This window comes from Hippopotamus amphibius, chromosome 4, assembly GCF_030028045.1.
Source record: "Hippopotamus amphibius kiboko isolate mHipAmp2 chromosome 4, mHipAmp2.hap2, whole genome shotgun sequence".
NCBI lineage: Eukaryota > Metazoa > Chordata > Mammalia > Artiodactyla > Hippopotamidae > Hippopotamus > Hippopotamus amphibius.
In genome coordinates this window covers 160610332-160631182 of record NC_080189.1, presented here as the reverse complement: position 1 = coordinate 160631182, position 20851 = coordinate 160610332, and the positions used below count along the sequence as shown (strand labels likewise).

Sequence of the window (20851 nt, the reverse complement as noted above, 5' to 3'; positions counted from 1 at the left end):
CAGCAGTCATGTGACAACCAGCTTGATATAAAAAGTTGTGTTAACAGCCTTGAACAATAATTCTGGCTGTGTTGTCAGCCAAATGACTGGACCAGCTGTCCCATGGAAATGTTGGTGTGATAAAACACTCAAGCATATGCCATTAGTGCTCTTGATTCAGAAACCAGATATATATTATAATTTTTAAAAGCGGGAATTCATTTATGGTAATGTTCAAGGTTAAGAAAAGTGATTTCTTTTTTTATGGCTATGGCTTTTATTCCCAGACTGACAGCTATATGTATAGCTAGGGCATAGATTCAGTGCTGTTTAGACTTGAACAGTTGTGCTGTCTTTGAGAAACACAATAATCAAAAAAAGTAGCTTTTAGTTAAAATAATTTCAAATTTTTTAGAAAGAGAGCAAGATGGAAATAAAAACTGCAAGAGACTAGGAATTTTGCTGACAGAAAGTATTGTAGAGAATAAAAATAGGCATTTATTTGGGTGGTAGGGAGATGGAAATGTGCTTAGAATTAGAGGAGGGGGGACGGAGCCCTTTTAATGTCTAATGTGAGAGACTCCTGGGGCAGCACAAAATGGTTCTTCAAGTGAAGAGCACCTTTGAAAAACCACAAGAACTATTTAAGACTGGAGGATTGATCTTTACAGAAAGATAAGAGGGTTTTTAACCGAGATCAGTCTTTTTACGACAGTACCCGAAGGCATGAAGAAGTGGGGTACAGGAAATGTAAATGGCTTTTGAAGAATGTAAATTGAATAAACAAAAGAAAATTGTTTTAAGTGATTTAAGAGAATTTTCTAGGAATGATGGAACAGGAGAAGTTATTCTATCTTTGGTCAGAACTTGGAAGGGAAATATCCTAAAACAGAAGATTGGAAGCTACTGACTGGTTTTACAACAGGAAGTAGTACTACAATGATTGCAGCTCTCCAGGTCTTTCCTCTTTTTGCTAGTTCATGTGTTCAGTTGAACAAAACTAGATTGACTTACTTGTAGGGAATAGACAGGAGCAAGTGATACAGTTGTAAATGGAAGACAACTCCTGGTAGAGACTTTGATTTGCTTGTTTCTGTCTTCAGGCTATTTTAATTAAAAGAAATAAAATAGCTTCTTTGTTTGATGAACTTAAGAGTAAATTGAAAAATCCTTTTAAACTTTTATGATTCAAAAGAATCCTAATTATATTTAAATCAGATCATGTGAATTAAAGTGCTGTTGTACAGACATATATATACTACCAACTGTAAAATAGTCAGTGGGAAGTTGTTGTATAACAAAGGGAGTCCAACTCGAGGATGGAAGATGCCTTAGAGGACTGGGGCGGGGAGGGTGGGGGGGACTCGAGGGGGGGGAGTCAAGGAAGGGAGGGAATACGGGGATATGTGTATAAAAACAGATGATTGAACCTGGTGTACCCCCCAAAAATAAAAAAAATAAAAAATAAAAAAATAAAGTGCTGTTGTATGGTATAAAACTAAGAAAAGTGTTGTATTATTATGAGGTAGAAGAATAGGTAAAATGATTTTCAGTTTTTGAGCACTGCTGCTATATTCTCAACCTCAGATTGGATATTAGACATAACTTGTTCTCTAAAGCAGATGGTATAATTGTGAGTTTACATATAGAATGACATGGACGTCACTATTGTATAGCATTTTAGAACCCCTATACCTCCTGGAATTTTCATCATCCTTGGATTTTGTTGATACTGGGAAAGGGCTTTTATCTTTCCTGACCTTTTACTTAACCCAAGAGGGGAATCCCTAGCAGAAAGGAAACCACAGTGCTTCCTTTGCCTGCTTCCTGCTTCGGAAGTCTAGCATGTCCTAAGCCTTTCTTTACGCACATGGTTACAACACAACTCTAAATTCTTTTTCTTAACTAAGAAACTCCTCCCACTACTTTCTTCAGTGATCTACCTCCCCATTCCCCCAGCCCCCAAAAAGCAGATCAAACTGAGACAGAGAAGGACAAGTGGTTATGACGCAGGTCAAAGACCAGCCCTTTTCTCAGTCTGTGGCTAGGCTCCCTTAAACCTTGCTCAAAAATAGCTATTACTTGTCTCTGGGCTAATGCCTGTGACAAGGACATGGGTAATAGAAGCACTCGTTGCATGGCTAATTACCAGAGAGGCTGAGCATTTGTAGATGTTTCAAGGCATTTAATTTCAGGCCCTTGAGGCAAGGGAGAGGATTGCAGCCCTTTATCTCCAGAGGATTGTGGCCCTTCAGCATCAGCATTTCGATCAGGAGGGTGGCACATTACTTTTAATGTTTTTTCACATCACATCTCTCCCTTACATTTGTGGAATCATAATTCTGAAATCCCATGTGGTTCTGTGAAATTCGGTAGTAATCATTGTCTCAGTAGCTGGACAGAGTACCACACTACCTACTAAATCGTTATGGAGGATTAGTTAATGCATGTGAACTGCTATGTAAACACAGTACAAATGTAAGGTGACATTACCTGAAGGCAGAATGGTTGCCATTTTGTAAAGAAGCATGGTCTTGTAGTTTGAATTCTTTAAAGAGAAAGAATGCGTATTTCCTCAGAAATAAAGCACTTTTGATTCCCTCCTTTGTATTTTAAGGACTTCTCGCCACTGTCTTTTGCCCTGCAGAGGGTGGCATTTTTGTAGAATCAGTATGTGAATTGAGCCATTTCTTTTTTAGTTTGTGGTCTGTGAACTAGAACAGCTGTTTGCAGGGACTTACTGTCTAATCTTACAGTTGTGGGAATGAAGGCAATTATCCCACTACGAAGGAGATGTCTGACATATCCTCTAGCTCTTGGGCCATGTATGTCCCTTCTTGCTTGGATGTCAGCATTTTCAACACAGTTAAACTCATGTTTTGCCTGGGGGTTCTATGAGTATGCCGTTTGCTAGATACACCAAAAACACAGTTGCACTTGTTGGAGCAGCAGCTGAAGGCTTTCCAAAAGTTCTGTTTCTCTGAATGCCCTCACGACGGAAGAGCTCTGGTTCTACATACTAGATCCAAAATCCCTTTCTTGACATAAGTTAAATGAAATAACATAAGTAAGGCACCTGACACATAGGTGATCAGTTCAATAGTTTTTAGTTCCTTTCTCCTGCCCTGTCTAGAAACTGCCAAATGGCTATGACAGAGTAAATAGGATCTTTCTAAATTTCATTCATTTAGCCCTAAGATTGGCAGTATTATCTGGACTTATTTTCGCACGTTGTTGACCTTTTGCCATTCTTTGAAGAAGCCTGTGATTCACATGCCTCCGTGCATAAGTAGACTTGTCTTTGGGTGTACAACTGTCTTCATTATCTTGATCATGTTAGACTGGATGGTCTCTACTTTTATTGCTATGCTTCTAAAATTTGCAGGGGCTGTGGAGCGGGGTGTGGAGGTAGCAGAATCAGTCTGGATCTGGCTCTCCTCAAGAAGCTTCTCTCTTGAGTTTCTCAGTGTTGCACCAAGGGAAAGGATCTCTAGAGAAAGAAATCTCTAGAGACTGGTTTCACATGTGTGTTTTAAGAAGCAGTCTTTCAGATTTAATCCTTTTCTGGGTACAATTACATAGAACTCTGAACTCTTTAGATTCAGATCATCATTAGAGGATTGGAAGATTTGGATATGGTTTAAGAAGAGTAATTTTATGTTATTTTGGAGGTGTTGTTGATATGCAGGGAAAGTTTTTGCAAACAGTACCTACGGCACAGATAAGAGTGATAGATATTGTGGTAGAGAGAACTTTCTCCTAGGAAGTGGGTCTGGTGAAGATGAATGCTGAGTGAAAGTAGATATAGAGTGCTCTTAACATACAGGGAGCACTTGCTTCAGGGGACCAGCAGCACTTAATATCTGCTGTGAGAATGCTGGCTCCTTAAAGAAGGCATAGACTGGACATAATAGGTCAACTACAAGTGTGTACCATGTACCAGGCATGTGGGACTACACAAAGGATACAACACTCTAATTCTCTTGAGTTCAAGATCCAGACTAGTGTGGGGGAAAAGGATAAAAAGCAAAACAATGTGAATATGACAATGTATGATTGAGTGTTAATTGTGTAACACAGTTGTAGGGCTTAAAGGGAAGGGGGAATCAGTGTGGACAGTAGTGGTTAAAGGAGGCTTCATGGTTAAGGCTGGAAAGATGGGTAGGATTTGGGTACACTGAATGTGTGTGCTTTTGGAAGTCAGGGATTCGTTTGTGCTTACATTTTCTACAGCAGAGCTTTGTAGTTTTGATGCTAATTGCTTTGGTGACCCTGGGTAGGGAGTCAGGAGACCATTGTACTGCTAGTCTTGGTCTTCCACTCAAAGGACTGAATAACTTTATGGAATCATTAGTTTCCTCATGTGTAAAATGAAGTCTCTTGTAGCTCTGATATTTTTGATTATTTAATGGTTAAATGCATCCTACAAGGGGAATGCTACCTCCTAGTGGAGAACCTGTAGTACACATTGTCAAGTAGGGTTTGCTTTTATGAAACTGTTGGCAAAATACACGTCATCCTTCCAATCATGGAAGAGAAAAGTAGACTAGAGAATAATGATTTTCATGAAACGTATAATTTCACATTCTTACAGACACTTTGAACATTAAATCAAATGTTTAGAATAGCAGAACAGTAGTCAGTGGGAATGTTGATAGAGGTTTTCTTGTTAGCTTTTTGTACTAACTGATATAAAGTCTTGATACTGTTTTTTGTTTGCTTTTATTAATTTATTTATTTGACTGCGTCAGGTCTTAGTTGTGGCATGAGGGATTTGTTTTTCTTTAAACAAGACCCCAAAGTGCAGGTTATCTTGTTCTTAAGTGTTTGGTTTTTGTTTTTTTTGTTTTTTAAGTATTTATTATTATTTTTTGGCTGCGTTGGGTCTTCATTGCTGCCCGCAGGTTATTTCTCTCTAGTTGCAGCAAGCAGGGGCTACTCTTCATTGTGGTGAGCAAGCTTCTCAGTGTGGTGGCTTCTCTTGTTGTGGAGCATGGGCTCTAGGTGCGCAGGCTTCAGTAGTCCAGCACACAGGCTCAGTAGTTGTGGCTTGAGGGCCCTAGAACACAGGCTCAGTAGTTGAGGCGCACAGGCTTAGTTGTTCCGTGGCATGTGGGATCTTCTTGGACCAAGGATCGAACTCGTGTCTCCTGCATTGACAGACAGATTCTTAACCACTGCACCACCAGGGACGTCCCGGCACACAGGATTTTCGTTGCAACATGTGGGATCTTTCATTGCGGCACGCAGATGCTTTGTTATGTTGTGCAGCCTTCTCTCTAGTTGTGGCGTGTGGGCTCCAGAGCGCACAGGCTCAGTAGTTGGCGGCGCACAGATTTAGTTGCCCCTCTTCATGTGGGATCTTAGTTTCCTCACCAGGGATTGAACCTACGTCCCCTGCATTGGAAGGCGGATTTTTGGCCACTGGACCACCAAGAAAGTCCCTTGATGATACTCTTTGAATGCTTAGATTAGTCCTGGGTAAGCGAAGAGGGTCTACTTTAAGATACCTAGGATAATTTGTTTTAAAATTTTATTCTATTTGTTGTAAAAATTAGAGTAATACAGTATGAAACCTAGGAAGTTTGATTGATAAACTGGACAATTTACCCAGATCCTCGTGGCCTAATATAGCTCATTCACTTCACTTTTGATCCAGATAAAACTTAGTCTAGTCATCTGGTTTTCTTCATCAAATTTTTATACCTACAGGATAAAATATGAACTTAGACTTGTATTGCAGTGCTAGCTCAACCAAGCTCTGAGACCTTGGACAAGTTATTTAACACTCTGAGCCTTAATTTCCTCAGCTGAGAAATTTAGGAATAATAATATTCACCCTATATAGGATTGTGAGGATTAAGTCAGAGTATAAGGTATAAAATACGGATCACAGTTCTCCGCGAACTCATAGGTCTAATTCATTATATTACCTTCTTCATCCTCCTCCTCAGTTTAGCTTCAGCCTAACTTTTGAGTCTTATATTTGCTGTTACCCACCACCCACCCTGAAGTGCACACAAGTGCACACGCACATCTGCCTGCTTATAACTAGACTACTCTTGACCTCCTAAACAGGGCCTGCACTTTCCTCCCTCCATGTTTTGGTTTTCAGATTCCCCTCAGCCTTAAATATCTGTCTCTTGCAAAATTCTGTAGAACTTCTGAGACCCAACTCCCCCACTTCCTGTTAAGCTTTCCCTTATTCTTCCAAGTGTAATTAAGCTCTGTGCTGCTTTCTTTCTATTCCACTTTCAATGTGTACTTTTGTTGTAAAAGTTGATACATAATGCTTTATATACTATGGTTGTAGCTTTTTAGGTGAGCCTCTCCACCAGACTGTGAGTTTCTTAGGAGCAGAGATCATAATTTATCTTGGTGCCTTGCACAGAGTGAGCACTCAAAAAAGCATTGTTAGGGTATTAAAATGTTTAAAAACAAAACAAAAAACTTTTTACATTTGTTTTGATGTCTAGGTTAGATTAAATGTAGAAATATATTCATTATTTTTGTTATTTCCACTGAGTATCCATTGATGTGTTAGATGGTTGAAATATCAAGTTGGTTTTCAATATTGTTTTAGTTTTTTGGCAATTCTTTTAAGTTTGCTAGGTTTTAAATTAATATCGAGAATAAAGGGGACCTTGCCTCGTGGTCCAGTGGGTAAGACTCTGTGCTCCCAATACAGGGGGCCTGGGTTTGATCCCTGGTAGGGGAACTGGATCCCACGTGCATGCTGCAGCTAAGAAGTCCGCATGCCGCAACTAAGGATCCCACGTGACGCACCTAAGACCTGACTAAATAAATAAATATATTTTTAAAAAAAGAATAAAGGTAGTTATTAGAGGTGTTTTTTAGGGGAAGAGACTTTCATCCCACTCAGGAAGTCTGGAAATAACTTACAGAATTAAGGACTGGATTGAGTAGGGATTTCACTGAGGAAATGAAATCAGCTTGGATGATATGTTATAAATAGAAGTATAGAGTCTACAATAGGATCTATACTAGAAAAGGGGTTAGGAAATTGAATGATTAAGTAAACCGTGACCCATATGGAAGACTATACAGCAGTTAAGAAGAATGAGGTGAATCTACAAGCACTGAAGTTTTTGCAAAGATTTTTTTGAATGAAAAGAAGCCATAGAACAGCATATACATTATAATCACATTTATAAATATGTTTTAAATTATATTTTCCTATGTACATTTATATACATGCCAAAGGCATAAATAGTGTGTTATCTTTTAACAAGGTCTAGAAAGATATACACCAAGTTCATAACCAAGGTTACCTCAGGAAGGAATGTGTGGATGTGGGGATTGAGGAGCTATTAAGATGGGCCTTTTGTTTTTGTTTCCTTTGCTTCTGAATAATTTAAATTCTTTAGTAGGAGGACATATTTATGTGTTTCTTGTACAACTAAAATATAAATGAAACAACAGAAAGGAAAAGAATTGGAAACAGCTTTGGGGGAACTATAATCTACAAAGGCTATTCTCAGTACCGAATTTATTTTCACTCCATCCTCCTTTTTTTGGGTTTTAGGCCTTTGGGCTATTGTCATTTAACCAAAAAAAGGGTGGGGAGTTAGAAGTAGTCTTCAAAGTAATTTTTAAGAATATTATTTTCAGCTGGGAGAGAGAGGTACCGCCATTGTTCCACTTGCAGTTCCTTTTGTAAGTTTCTATTTAAGGAGCTTTAAATCACTTATCTCTAAAGATGTATCATACTGTTGCCTTTATACTGTCTCATTCAAGAAGCTTTGGAGGGGAAAGCATATACCAGGAGAGAAAATGTTAAACAGCCTAAGGTTCAGCTTATTATATATGTCTTGGATCTTTTTCCTGTGTGGGTTTCTTTGCTCTGCACCTCTGTATGAAATCAATTAACAGATATATATTGTAGGTTAATGGGAAACCTGACGTTTGGGTATTCAGCTAGGAGTATTAGCTCAATATATTAACTAACCATTGCAAATCTTATACCCAACTCGCTTTATTCTCTTCTGTGCTAGCTATCAGTCATGCTGTTAACTCTACCCAACATTTGACAATTGTAAGAAAATGTACATCCAGTGAAAGAAAACTCAGGTGGATCATTACAAATCTATCACCATGCTTTAGGTACCTTAAATATAAACTCAATTTTTATATCCCTATCTTAACAACAGTTTCTATATTTTTTTATTTTAAATATTTTATTTTAAATAACTTTGTCTTGTTCTTCACATGTTCAATGAAGAATATAGTTTAGTGAAGCGAATACAAGAACACCCTTAAACTATTCCCATTCATCCCACATTAACTGTTGTTAACATTTAACAGAGAAAACGAGCAGGAAAGGTAAATTGAACATAAGAGAAGAAAAAGTAGGGCATTGTATAGAGAATGTATAGGGAGTAAAGAAGCAGATGTAGAAATATTTTTGAAGAGTTCTCTGTGGAAAAATTTTTTTTTAATATTTATATTTTTTTGGCTGTGTCAGGTCTTAGTTGTGGCACGTGGGAGCCTTCGTTGCAGCGCACAGGCTCTTTGTTGCAGTGTGCAGGCTTCTCTCTGGTTGCAGTGTGTGGGCTCAGTACTTGCGGTGCACAGACTCTCTAGTTGTGGCATGCAGACTCCAGAGCGCATGGGCTCCAGAGTGCGTGGGCTCTGTAGTTGTGGTGTATGAGCTCAGTAGTTGTGGTGCCTGGGCTCCAGAGCACATGGGCTCTGTAGTTGTGGCACGTGGGCTCTCTAGTTGGGGCACGTGGGCTCTCTAGTTGTGACTCATGGGCTTAGTTTCCCTGTGGCATGTGAAATCTTAGTTCCCTGACCAGGGATTGAACTGGCATCACCTGCATTGCAAGATGGATTCTTAACCACTGGACTACCAGGGAAGACCCTGGAAAAAATTTAAGAGCAACTGGTATATGAGTTTTAAGATCTGGAAAGCTCTCATGCTATGTCCCCATTTTAAAGCAAATCATAATCCAAGATCGATAAGAAAAAACAAATAGAATAATGAAATCCTCGTGCTGGTCATATATGCCTTTAGTTACTAGATACTCTTGGAGGTTTCAAAGTGCTCTGGATTGAAAAAGGAAGACAGTTTATTTTTCACACCCTTCCTTCTCTTTAGCACACAGGGCTGTCCTTGGAGATTTATTTTGATAACTGGCTATGTAATTAAAAACAAAGCACACAGTGCATTTTTTTTTAATATACCTAGGATTCATCTGGGTTCTAAAGCTCTGATACAAACCTTAAAGCTATTGTGGGATTTAAATGAGCAAACCAAAATTCTCTAATTTTGCAGTTTGAGTTATTATCTTAATGCTGTGGTTACATGTACTTTCTCATTCCTGTGCATTCCCTGTTGGGAATTTGGTGTGTTTTCTTCTTGAAACCACATTTGACTAATACTATGACGCTCACACTTATGCTGATAATACTGCTATTTCTTAGACAAAAGTGGAAGAGCAGAGTAAAATTTTATTAAAGTCAGAAATCTTGGAAAAACAGTATATCTTATTTTATAGCCTACCATATTATAGTACTTCTGTGGAGGTTTTAATCAAAATTAAAGTATAAGAAAAGTCTGAGGTGGAAACATATAGACAGTAGGAAAGGGAAGAAACCCAGATTTTAAAGTGTGTTAGAATGATGACAGAAGAAATTTTAAGTTAGGTGAAACTTTTAAAAAAGACTCCTCTGTTACATTGTATTCTTGACCGGGGCAATTTTTTCAGGGTATGGGTTCATAATTCCTTTCTTTTTCAGATTGCAAAAGTTGAGAAGCTGAAACCTTTGGAGGTGGAGCTACGACGCCTAGAAGACCTTTCAGAATCTATTGTTAATGACTTTGCCTATATGAAGAAGCGAGAGGAAGAGATGCGTGATACCAATGGTGAGGGGAGGGCAACTCTTGTTTCTAATAAGTGCACCATAAAGGAGATAGGTCCCCAGACTTTAAATTCTGGTGTACCCTTTCTCAGTTTTGCCAAAAGGGGTTGTATAGAAGGATAATTAGTTACTTCAGTGTTGTTGCTGCTGCAGGTAAATGAGCCTTGTTAGATTTTCAAGGGAATAGCAGTTTTTTCTGTGATAAGCAATTGACCATATTCTCAGTCAGCTTATAGTGTATCAAATTGATAGTACTAATCTTTGTAATTTTTAACATTTATATATAGGATAATGAAGGTTTAAGAAAAAAACTATATGAAATCCTACTGTGAGGCCTAGGGGCAGAGTGAAGCTAATTAGTTGCCTTTTCCCTCTGGCTGTTTAGCCTCCGGAGCCTCCCTTCATTACATTTACACTGCTTTTCTTTTTTTCAGAATCCACAAACACTCGGGTCCTGTACTTCAGCATCTTTTCAATGTTCTGCCTCATTGGTCTCGCCACCTGGCAGGTCTTCTACCTGCGGCGCTTCTTCAAGGCCAAGAAGTTGATTGAGTAATAAAGCCCAGTCTCCTCCCACCTTGTATCTTAGCCAGCAGAACATCGCTGGAATGTGCCTGGCCTTACTAAAGCACCCTACCAACAGCACCATCAAGGCACGTTGGAGCTTTCTTTCTAGAACTGATCTCTTTGGTGTGGGAGGACGCGGGTTACCACCTACACACAATAAGTCCAAGAAGGACTTTTTAACTTGGTAGGATTTGGACTGGTTTTGTAACAATAAGACTATTATTAGAGTCACCTATGGCAAAAAATAGGGGTTACCTAGATAATGCCAAAGCCAGCATTCATACTGGGTTTCCTCGTATGATCTGTTTGAACCATGTTTTCTTTCCTTTTCCCACTTGCTCACCAGCTTGGGCTTCCACTCTAGTTCTTTTACCAACATTTGTATGACCGTGTTGAACTTGGTTCATTCTGATTGTCCTCTTTAGATTTCTGTGTGACAACACTGTTAACTTTCTCTTGACCCTTAGCTGAAATATTTAGGTAGCTTCTGGTGATACCCTTTCATAATTTTACGTCTTAAAAGTGTGGTGGATGTGGCACCTCATAGAAATGAGCTCTGAACTGTAGATAACTCTTAAAGAAAATTTCACTTTAGAGAATTAAAATATGTGTGCTCAGCTGCTTGAACTTTTTTCTTTTTGTGTATTTATGTGTGTTTAGTTCCATGCAGTTTTATCACATGTGTGGATGTGTGACCACCACCACAAGATGCAGAACCGTTTCATCACATGGATCTCATGTGGTACCCTTTTATAGCCACAGTCACCTCCTTCCTTAACCCCAAGCCCCAGCCTCTGGCAACCACTAATCTCTTCTCTATCTCTCTAATTTTGTCATTTCAAGAATGTTATATAAATGGAATCACAGTATATAACCTTTTGAGATTGACTTTTTTCACTTAGCATAATGCCCTTGAAATCCATCCAAGTTGTTGCATATGCCACTAGTTTGTTCCTCTTCATTGCTCAGTACTATTTCATGGTGTGGATGTACCACTGTTTAACCAGTCACCCATTGAAGGACGTCAGTGTTGTTTTCAGTTTTGGGCCATTACTAATAAAGCTGATGTGAACATTCATATACAGGTTTTTATGTGAACATAAATTTTCATTTCTCTGGGATAAGTGCCCCAAAGAGCAGTTGCTGGGTTGTATGATAAACATGTTTATTTTTGTAAGAAACTGTCCTCTTTTTCCAGAGTGACTGTGTCATTTTACGTTCCCACCAGCAATGTATGACCAATCTGGTTTCTCCACATCCTCACCAGTATTTGCTGTTATTTCTTTTTTAATTTGTTTTAGTCATTCTTAGAAGTGTGTGTAATGATATTCATTGTGGTTTTAAGTTGCATTTTCCTATTAGTAAATGGTGTTGAACATCTTTTCACGTGTTTATTTGCCATCTGTGTATCTTCCTCAGTGAAATATCTGTTCCTTTTGCCCATTTTATGATTAGATTGTGTGTTCTTTTTACTACTGAGGTTTTTTTTTTAATTGAAGTATAGTCAATTTATACTGTTGAGTTTGAGAATTCCTTATATATCCTAGATATAAGTCCTTTGTCAGTTATGTGGTTGTTTAAATTTTTAACGTAACTTCTACAAAGGAAAAAAATAAGTAAAATTTACTGAGTCTTCTTACATGGCAAGTCACTGCCTTAATTTCTGTTCTTATGTGTTCCATCTAGAGAATTAAGACATGTGAAGTATTAAAAAGTAACACATCTGGAAGGATCATGAATCGAGTGAATACTTGAAAATATATGTTGTAAAAGCAGAGCCAAGGATCACTTTGAGAATACAAGGTGTCTAAAGGCGAGTACTAATATAAATAAGAGACAGTGTGGACACAAATGACCATGTTCATAAACAACAGTAAAAAATACTATCACTTGACATTTTCCCCACTTCTCCCAGTAAAGTGGGTGGGAATTTGTTCTTTCTGTAATCTCCTTTTTTTAAACCGTGCTGACTGTTACAGGGCTTGTCCCATCACAACGACAAGAATCACAGGACTTAGGGCTGTGCAGCTTGCAGTTAAGAAGCAGCATGTTAGAATTAACAGAGAATGCTGCTGTGATGACCTGAATAAAGTACAAAGAGGGAAGAGGGGGTGAGTTATGTTGTTAAAATCTGTTCTGTTCTCTTAATGCTCCAGCTATTGTGAACCCAAAAGCCTTTTTCCCCCCTCTTTTGACTCCCTATGTGAATTCCTCTGGTGTGGCATAAAAGCGGTTCTTTCATTAATTTGTGCAACATTGCCATCTGCTGTTAAGAATTGATAGGTACTGTTTCTGAGAACCTGGCAGCCAAATCTCACCATAAGGGCAGCAGATGTTGAGAAAGTCTATCTGTGGTATTACATATACTAAACAACAGAGGATACATCCAAGCAGGGAAGAGAATAACCAAATTTGTGAGTTAAGATCCATCCTTAGACGTTTAAAGGTGAAATTCTGTTCTGTACCATTAGCCTAACAAGATACTCTTTGGTATTTCTGACTGGTGCCTTTCCCCTTTTTAGAAGCAATGAAAGCTGCTCAGTTGGTTATAGTCTTCTGTGTTGACAAAATGTCAAAGAAGAAGATAGGAGAGGAAAATATTTTATTTTGCTGATATTTTTTTCTCAAATGTAACTTTATGAAATTCTTTCATGTCCTTTCCTTTTACTCATGCCAAGACTACCAGCTTGGACATTTGTGCTTTTGGTTTAAAGTTCATTGATATTACACTTTGATTTTACCTAAAAAGTAAAATTATTTGCTTTTGATAAAAGACTAGTACAAGAGCAAATCAGCTTTGAAAATGAGGATGTCATCTGCTTCCCTCCATTTTTGAACCTGTTATTGAACACAGTCTGTAAATTATTGATGAGAACGACTTAAATGATTGATTTAAAATCAGTAAGCTTTGTTATACCATTGTCATAAACCCCTGTCTTAAGCTGTTTTTCTGTTTGTTTAAGAGAAAGAGACGTGGGATTTATACAGATTCACCTGTAAATGTTGGATTGGGGATTTTTGTGTAAATTTTCTCAAATAAAGGCTAGCAGAAACCATTTGAGATGTTATTTTTCTGTTACTCTTGAGTATCTCTTTGTCTGGATTGGCAATAATTCATATTCCTTAGTATTAAAGTTTGGCAAATTATATGTGATGGATTAGAGAAAAAGTGTTTGTAATTTACTCCAGATGGATATAGTTTATGTGAGCTAGTAAAAGGTTATACTTTATATATAAATTTATAAACTGTATATAATATGTATATTAAAATAATAATACTTAATCATACATCTTCAGAAAGACCAAATAGCATTTGGTAAGCCAGGAATTCTCTGTAGTTTCTCTGTTTTAGAAACTGCTATTGAAATTATTTCTACGGAGAGTCTTCTCCCTTTTCCTCCATTCTTAAAATACCCCTCCCAATTTAGAATCCCCCAGGATTTGCTTTTTTGGCCTATCATATCTATGCAAAACCCCACTCCAGCAGGTAAAGGCCATTTTCTCCTTTCCTTTTACTCGCGGTTGAATATTTTCCATAAAGCTTCTTTTTTTTTTTTTTTTTCCTTTCATTAATTTACTTATTTATTGGGTGTGTTGGGTTTTTGTTGCTATTGGGTGTTTTGGGCTTTCTCTAGTTGTAGTGAGCAGGGGGCTGCTCTTCATTGTGGTGCAAGGGCTCCTCATTGTGGTGGCTTCTCTTGTTGTAGAGCACGGGCTCTAGGTGCGTGGGCTTCAGTAGTTGCGGCACACAGGCTCAGTAGTTGTGGCTCATGGGCTCTAGAGCGCAGGCTCAATAGTTGTGGCTCACGGGCTTAGTTGCTCCATGGCATGTGGTATCTTCCTGGGGCAGGGGTTGAACCCGTGTCCACTGCGCCACCTCGGAAGTCTGCATAAAGCTTCTTTTTAAGAGTCAACCTGAAGTGCTTTACACATGACTAGCTAGCCTCTTTTTTACCCTCTACCTCCATTTCCCAAAAAAACAGTGAATAAATTATGTCAGTAAATCTGTAGTTTATAAAGTAGTGGTTCCCAATATTTGAGTATAAATACTTTAACATAAAAAGTGTCTTATTTCTCACTGGTATTCTAGAGAACATAAATAATGAATGAATTCAGTAAAACGTATAAGTGAATTTAAATTTGTCTCAGCAGTATCATATATATTAAATGGTTGTACATGTTCTGCAACTTATTAGCTATTCAGTCTGCTACTGTGGTATCTCATATAGCATGAGCCCCATGAATAATATGAATTTTTCTAGTACCACATTTAAAAAGTAAAAAAAAAAAATTGAAATTAATTTGATTTGGTATTTTAATTAATTTTTATTGGAGTATAGTTGATTTACAATGTCATGTTTTTCTGCTGTACAGCAAAGTGAATCAGTTATACACATATATATATCTGTTCTTTTTTAGATTCTATTCCCATATAGGTCATTACAGAGTACTGAGTAGAGTTCCCTGTGCTATACAGTAAGTTCTTATTAATTATCTATTGATATTTTATATATAGTAGTGTGTTTATGTCAATCTCAGTCTCCCAATTTATCCCTCGCCCCTTTCCCCCTCGGTAACCATAAGTTTGTTTTCTACATCTGTGACTCTATTTCTGTTTTGTAAATTGGTTCATTTGTACCTTTATTTTTTTTTAGATTCCACATATAAGCAAAATCATATATTTGTCTTTCTCTGTCTGACGTATGTCACTCAGTATGACAATCTTGGGACTTCCCTTGTGGTCCAGTGGGTAAGACTCTGAGCTCCCAATTCAAGGGGCCCAGGTTTGATCCCTGATCAGGGAACTAGATCCTGCATGCATGCCGCAACTAAGAAGCCCGCCATGCCGCAACTAAGAAGCCCGCCATGCCGCAACCAAAAGATCCCATGTGCTGCAACTAACACCCGGTGCAGCCAAAATAAACAAATAATTTTTTTTTAAAGTATGACAATCTCTAGGTCCATGCATGTCACTGCAAGTGGTATTAGTTTGTTCTTTTTGATGGCTAACATTCCACTGTATATATGTACCACACCTTCTTTATCCATTCATCTGTTGATGGACATTACAATAGCCATGTCCTTGCTATTGTAAATACTGTGAAATTAATTTTAATAATACATGGTCTAATATATCCAAAGTAGAATTTCAACATAAAATTCAATATAAGAATGTAAAAATGACTGAGATATCTAACATTCTTTTTTCCATATAAAGTCTTTGAAATCCAGTGTGTATTTTACAGCTACAACATGTCTTCAGTCAAACTAGCCATAATTCAAGTGCTCAATAGTTTGGTGTAGCTAGTGGCTACCATATTGGACAGTGAAGCTATAGACTTTGCTAAGTACTTTGATAGTTTCTTTAATATTACCAGTAACTCTGTGGACCCTGGGGACCAGCCATTCACAAGTGAGGACTTCTGCTATATAGCATCCTAACTATTCACTTGTTAAAATATAAAATAGAAATACTGTTTTTTACCAAAAGCACTTTAAAATCAGTTATACCTTTAAAATGGTGAGTATTTCTGGACTTATGAAAGTCAGATATTTAGTTTCATTTATATTTGGTATAATGAAGCACTGAGCTTGATTTTCTGTTTTATATTCTCTAAGGTGGAACAGGACATTTGTTACGCTTTTATCTATGCATTAGGACAATTCACAATACCAGACTAAACCAAGTTATAGAAAACTGTCTAGTTCCATATTGCAAAGATGCCAGAAAAGTGAATTTTTAAGCTTTGGCTGAAACCTACTTAGCTCCTCTGTATGAAAGTCAACACTTCTAGCTATAGTAACTGTTTTTTCCATTCAACTCAAAGAAACATTTATTGATCATCTATTCTGTTTAATGTGCTGAACTAAACTCTGGAGTAGACCCAGATAAATAAGAAGCAATACCTATCCTCAAAGTGCCTTCTAATTAGGAGGAGGAAGTAGATGGAATGGCCTCTCTCCAGCATGATCTCCTCACTTTCTTTAACCATCATTGACTTAACATTTCGGATATTCCTCCAGGAAGCCTTTACTAACCCAGCTAGTTTGGCTTGGAAAGGTGCCCCTCCTAAATGACTTTCTAGAAGACTGTACTTTCCTTATAATAGCACTTATACACTGTTGGTAATTGCCTGGTTATTTGTCTGTTATATGGACTGTGAGCTCCAGGAGAGTAGAAACCATGTTTATTTTGTTCTCTGTTGTAACACAGCACCTGGCACAAGTTGGTACTCAGTGTTTGTTGGATGAATGAATTGAAAATTGAAAACTGTCTCTACAATCTAGAACCCTGGAATGAAACCAACAAAAAATTTAACAGGAGTTATCAGTCAGTCAGCCTTACATTTTGGTTTAAAAGATGTTATATATATATGAGATAATAACAACCTGATATTGTTTCAACAAAAAAATTTTAGGCCTGTAATACCAAGCACTTTTCTAGACACTGATGATACGCAGTTGTGAACAAGAGGGCAAAATCCACGCTCTCATGGAGCTTATATTCTAATGGACACAGTTAATAAAGTAAACAATAAACAAGACATCAATTTTATAGATAAACATTGTTAAGAAAATAAGGAGTGATGTGATCTGGTGGGAGAGCTGTGTTACTTTGCATCAGTTTGGATGTGAAAAAGAGAGGTTTGGTTAAGTACAAGCACAGTATAAGCAGATCATGAAGTCTGGCACACTAACAGAAAAAATGGATCCAGATCAAGGAAGACAGAAGTCCCTTGTACCCTCCTATTCAGACCCAATGTTGAATGTTATGCAGAGTTTAGGATATCATACTTTAAAAGGAACATTGATGAACTCTAGAAAGGTCAGAGGAATATTAGCTCTCATACCCTTTACCCCATTCTACCAATTCTCTACCTCCTATATTTGCTGTCACTATCCGCCTACTTAAAAGCCTAAGTGAGTCTCCTGGACTCAGGTTTGTCTCACCAGCCATACCCCAACTGATGACAAAGTTCTAAATGTTCCTCAGATTCCTTAAACCTGGGCCCCCTCTCCACTCACACTGATAGTACCTCAATGCTTGTCTCCCAGCCTCCAGTTTTTGTCTTCTATATTGTCATCAGAGTTCTTTGTAAAGTATAGCTTTGGTTTTATGTAAGGTGATCATATTGTTTTTTGTCTTTGCTGGGCACATGAGCAAAAGTTAAGACTCATTAATTATGCTGGGGAGGTGGGGAAGGTATAAACTGGGACTTCCCCCAGCAAATCAGGACATATAGTCACACAAATCATATACTCCCCTGCTTAAAAATCTCCAATATTTTCCCTTGCCCACAGGAAAAGCTAAATTCTACAAACATCTGAGGCCTTGTCTTCTGCTTCTAACCCACATATGCCATGGCCTCTGGCCACATGACCTTCTTTTAGTCCCCAGACATCCTGCTCTCTGAAAGAGATCTGGAGTCACATTGCTGGCTTTGACTCCCAGCTCCCCTCACTAGCTATGTAACATAGAGCAAGTTACTTAACCCTTCTATCTCAGTTCCTTCTATAGAACAGGAAAAGCAAGAAGATTAAATGGGATTATGCATGGAAAGAAAACGTATTTTTAAAAAATATTTAGTTATTTATTTTGACTGCACTGGGTCTTAGTTGCAGCATATAGGATCTTCATTGTGGCATGTTTCAGTTGCAGAATGCAGGATCTTAGTTGTGACATGCATGTGGGATCTTGTTCCCCCACCAGAGATCAACCCCCCAGGGCCCAGCATTGGGAGGGAGGAGTCACACCCACTGAACCACCAGGGAAGTCCCAAGAAAACCTTTAGCATAGTGCCAGGAACATAATAATAAACCTTAGTTGTTATCTCTGTAGGTCATATTCCCACAACTTTACGATTAAAAAGTAACCGCGGAGATGTAAAGTTGCCCAAGGTCACATAACTGATGGAACATGTTTTTCCACTGTATTGCAATTCTCTTAGTGACTTCGGGGCAGAGAGCACTCTGCAGATTCCCCACCTCCAAATACAGTATCTGGCACTGAGTGTTCAAAGAATGTTGCATGAGATGAGATGGTCAAAGATTTGGAAAGACATGTGGAAGAAGAATGTGAAATCTGGAAGGAGAATGTGAAATCTGGAAAGAGGGAAGTGGAGAGTGTGGGGAGAGTTGACTTAAAATATTCTTGAAGTTGTGTGGAAGACGGAGAGACCCAGGGTAGTTCCGGAAGAAATAACTGGGCCGGCCCACTGACTGAGGTGAAAGGAGGCAAGTATTTCCGCCGAGGGTAAAAAGGTATAACTTGGTCTCTGAACGATGGGCGCTGCGCGACGTTGGAAGGGACGGCTTCCCCAGTCACAGCCCTTGAGATAGGCCTGGCGCCAAGATGAGCCTGGACGACCTCTGGACTTCAAAACTCTCTGGGGACCTTGCCAGGAATCAGAGGAGGGTCTGCAGACCCGTTGGTGACGCCCTTACCCCTGCCGGAGCCTTTCGGCTCCACGTGGTCTCCACCAGGCGCCGCCAACCCCGCCCGAGGCCTCGCTTTCCCAGCCGGCCTGAAGGAACAGAAGCCTTGCCCCCAGGCTAAGCGAGCAGCCTACGAAGGCGGAGGAAACCCCGCCGGGCCGGAAGCACCCACAACTGCTTCCGGGTCAGGGGGGAAGGAGCCACCATGGAGCCTCGCGGGGTGGCTGGGCTGACGGGGCCGCGGGCCGGCGTTTGAGGCGGGAGAGGCCCAGCGCCGCCAGCGCCGCCGGGGACACGCAGGCCGGTCCCGCGGCCGCCGCCATGTCGGTGCTGGGCGAGTACGAGCGACACTGCGATTCCCTCAACTCGGACTTTGGGAGCGAGTCCGGGGGTGGCGGAGACTCGGGCCCGGGGCCCAGCGCGGGTCCTGGGCCGCGAGCCGGAGGCGGCGTGGCGGAGCAGGAAGAGCTGCACTACATCCCCATCCGCGTCCTGGGCCGCGGCGCCTTCGGGGAGGCCACGCTGTACCGCCGCACCGAGGTAGCGGTCCCTGGCTCCGGCCGTCCCCGCCCCGCCTGCGCGGCTGCGCTCTGCCCGCGCCGCGTCCTCACTTTAGTGTTAGGGTGCCGCAGGGTATCTGTCTCGGGGTCTTCACTACTCGTTCAACTCTCCTGCACTGGGAGTTAGAGCACTGGTTTTACTGACGTCGTTTTTGTTTAAACCTAGGAACCGAGCAAGTCATTGAACCTTCTCTGAGCCTCAGTTTACCCATCTGTAAATTGGAGTTAGTGATAGCTAGGTACCTTGAAAGTAATATTTTTTTAAGGTAGTTTGAGAATTGAGCGAAGATTCTTTGCAGTCTGTAAATTAAAGTAGTATATGAACGTGAGGTATTGTCAAAACTTCCTTCGTATCATGCTGTACAGCTCTCCAAGGTCGAGGTGGAGAGGAGGGGATAGCCTCAAAATTCCCACATCCGTGGCAGCTACCCACTTTTTGCCATATTTTTAACTTCAGATATGAACACTCAGTTGAAGATTTTTCTTGACGCTCACTGGGAAGATTGTAGCATGTTAGTTTCTTCAGTGATTATTCAGCAGCGTCTATGCTTGGGAAATACTTTTTTGGGGGGTATATTCTAAGCCATTAATTCTTAACTTTGGAAGGGATAAGGACTCCTTTGAGAATCTAATGTAAACATACCCTCCCCCAATCCACTATTGCACACATACAAATCCTTCGAAGAGATTCGTGGATTACTGACCCCCAGATTCATAATGTATACTGATTAAAACGCTATAGAGGGGCGTCTGCTTCCAAAAACGAATCATAAACTGGGTTTGATCACTAAAGTTTTAAAACTCTAATTTTAGAATAGTTAAGTATCAAGAGAACTTGCTGGGGTTGCTGAAAGTGCCTGATACATCAATAATCTGTCCTGCAGTTCTCGGGTGTGTTCCAAGGTACTTTTAAGGCTGAAAGATGGAGGAAGAGAGTAGTGGTTGCAAGATTAATGTATAATGTTAGAGTTATTGTTTGTATTCTTTTTTCTTATTTGTACTTAAAATGTGAGAATGAGGAGATGAGCTGTGGTATTCCTGTTTTATAGCTAAAGAAACTAAGACAGTATATTTAAGTGACTTGCCCACTTAAATTAGAAGCAGATCCTGGGCTAGAATGGAGTTTCACATCTCCTTGTCCATGCCTTTCCATTATTATCATGTTGAAATTGATTACCAAGGTTGTTTTAAGTTTGATTACACTTTCCCCAAAATTGCATACTATTATCTGTAACACCAAATGTTTATTACATCTGTGAATTTACAAGGGTCTAGTTAGAAGCAGCCCTTTCCCTCAAGAGGCATATATTTCAGTGGGAAGACATGTTAGTCTTGTTAGTAAGAAATAGCATTTACGTTGTGAGTGTATGTAAGTGGAAAAGAATGGACAAATATTTCAGTGTATGAGCTCTGAAAATTAAGAG

At 39.4% G+C, this 20851-nt stretch overlaps 2 protein-coding genes across 4 annotated transcripts in view; both read left to right on the top strand.

Annotated features, from left to right (window-relative positions):
• TMED10 (transmembrane p24 trafficking protein 10) overlaps positions 1 to 13487 on the top strand; it is a 38787-nt gene extending 25300 nt beyond the window's left edge. Inside the window, exons 4-5 of the mRNA XM_057732065.1 lie at positions 9742 to 9868; positions 10299 to 13487. Coding sequence (XP_057588048.1) covers positions 9742 to 9868; positions 10299 to 10420 — 249 coding nt within the window. The 3' untranslated portion in view covers positions 10421 to 13487. The remainder of the gene's footprint in view (positions 1 to 9741; positions 9869 to 10298) is intronic.
• A 5552-nt stretch (positions 13488 to 19039) lies between these two features.
• Positions 19040 to 20851, top strand: part of NEK9 (NIMA related kinase 9) — a 36980-nt gene continuing 35168 nt past the window's right edge. For 2 of the 3 annotated variants that reach the window (XM_057731844.1, XM_057731843.1), the window contains exon 1: positions 19042 to 19407. In XM_057731844.1, the coding sequence (XP_057587827.1) occupies positions 19189 to 19407 (219 nt within the window). In that variant the 5' untranslated portion in view covers positions 19042 to 19188. Of the gene's footprint in view, positions 19408 to 20851 lie in introns of all 3 variants that reach the window. The other variant, XM_057731845.1, reaches the window with a different exon arrangement.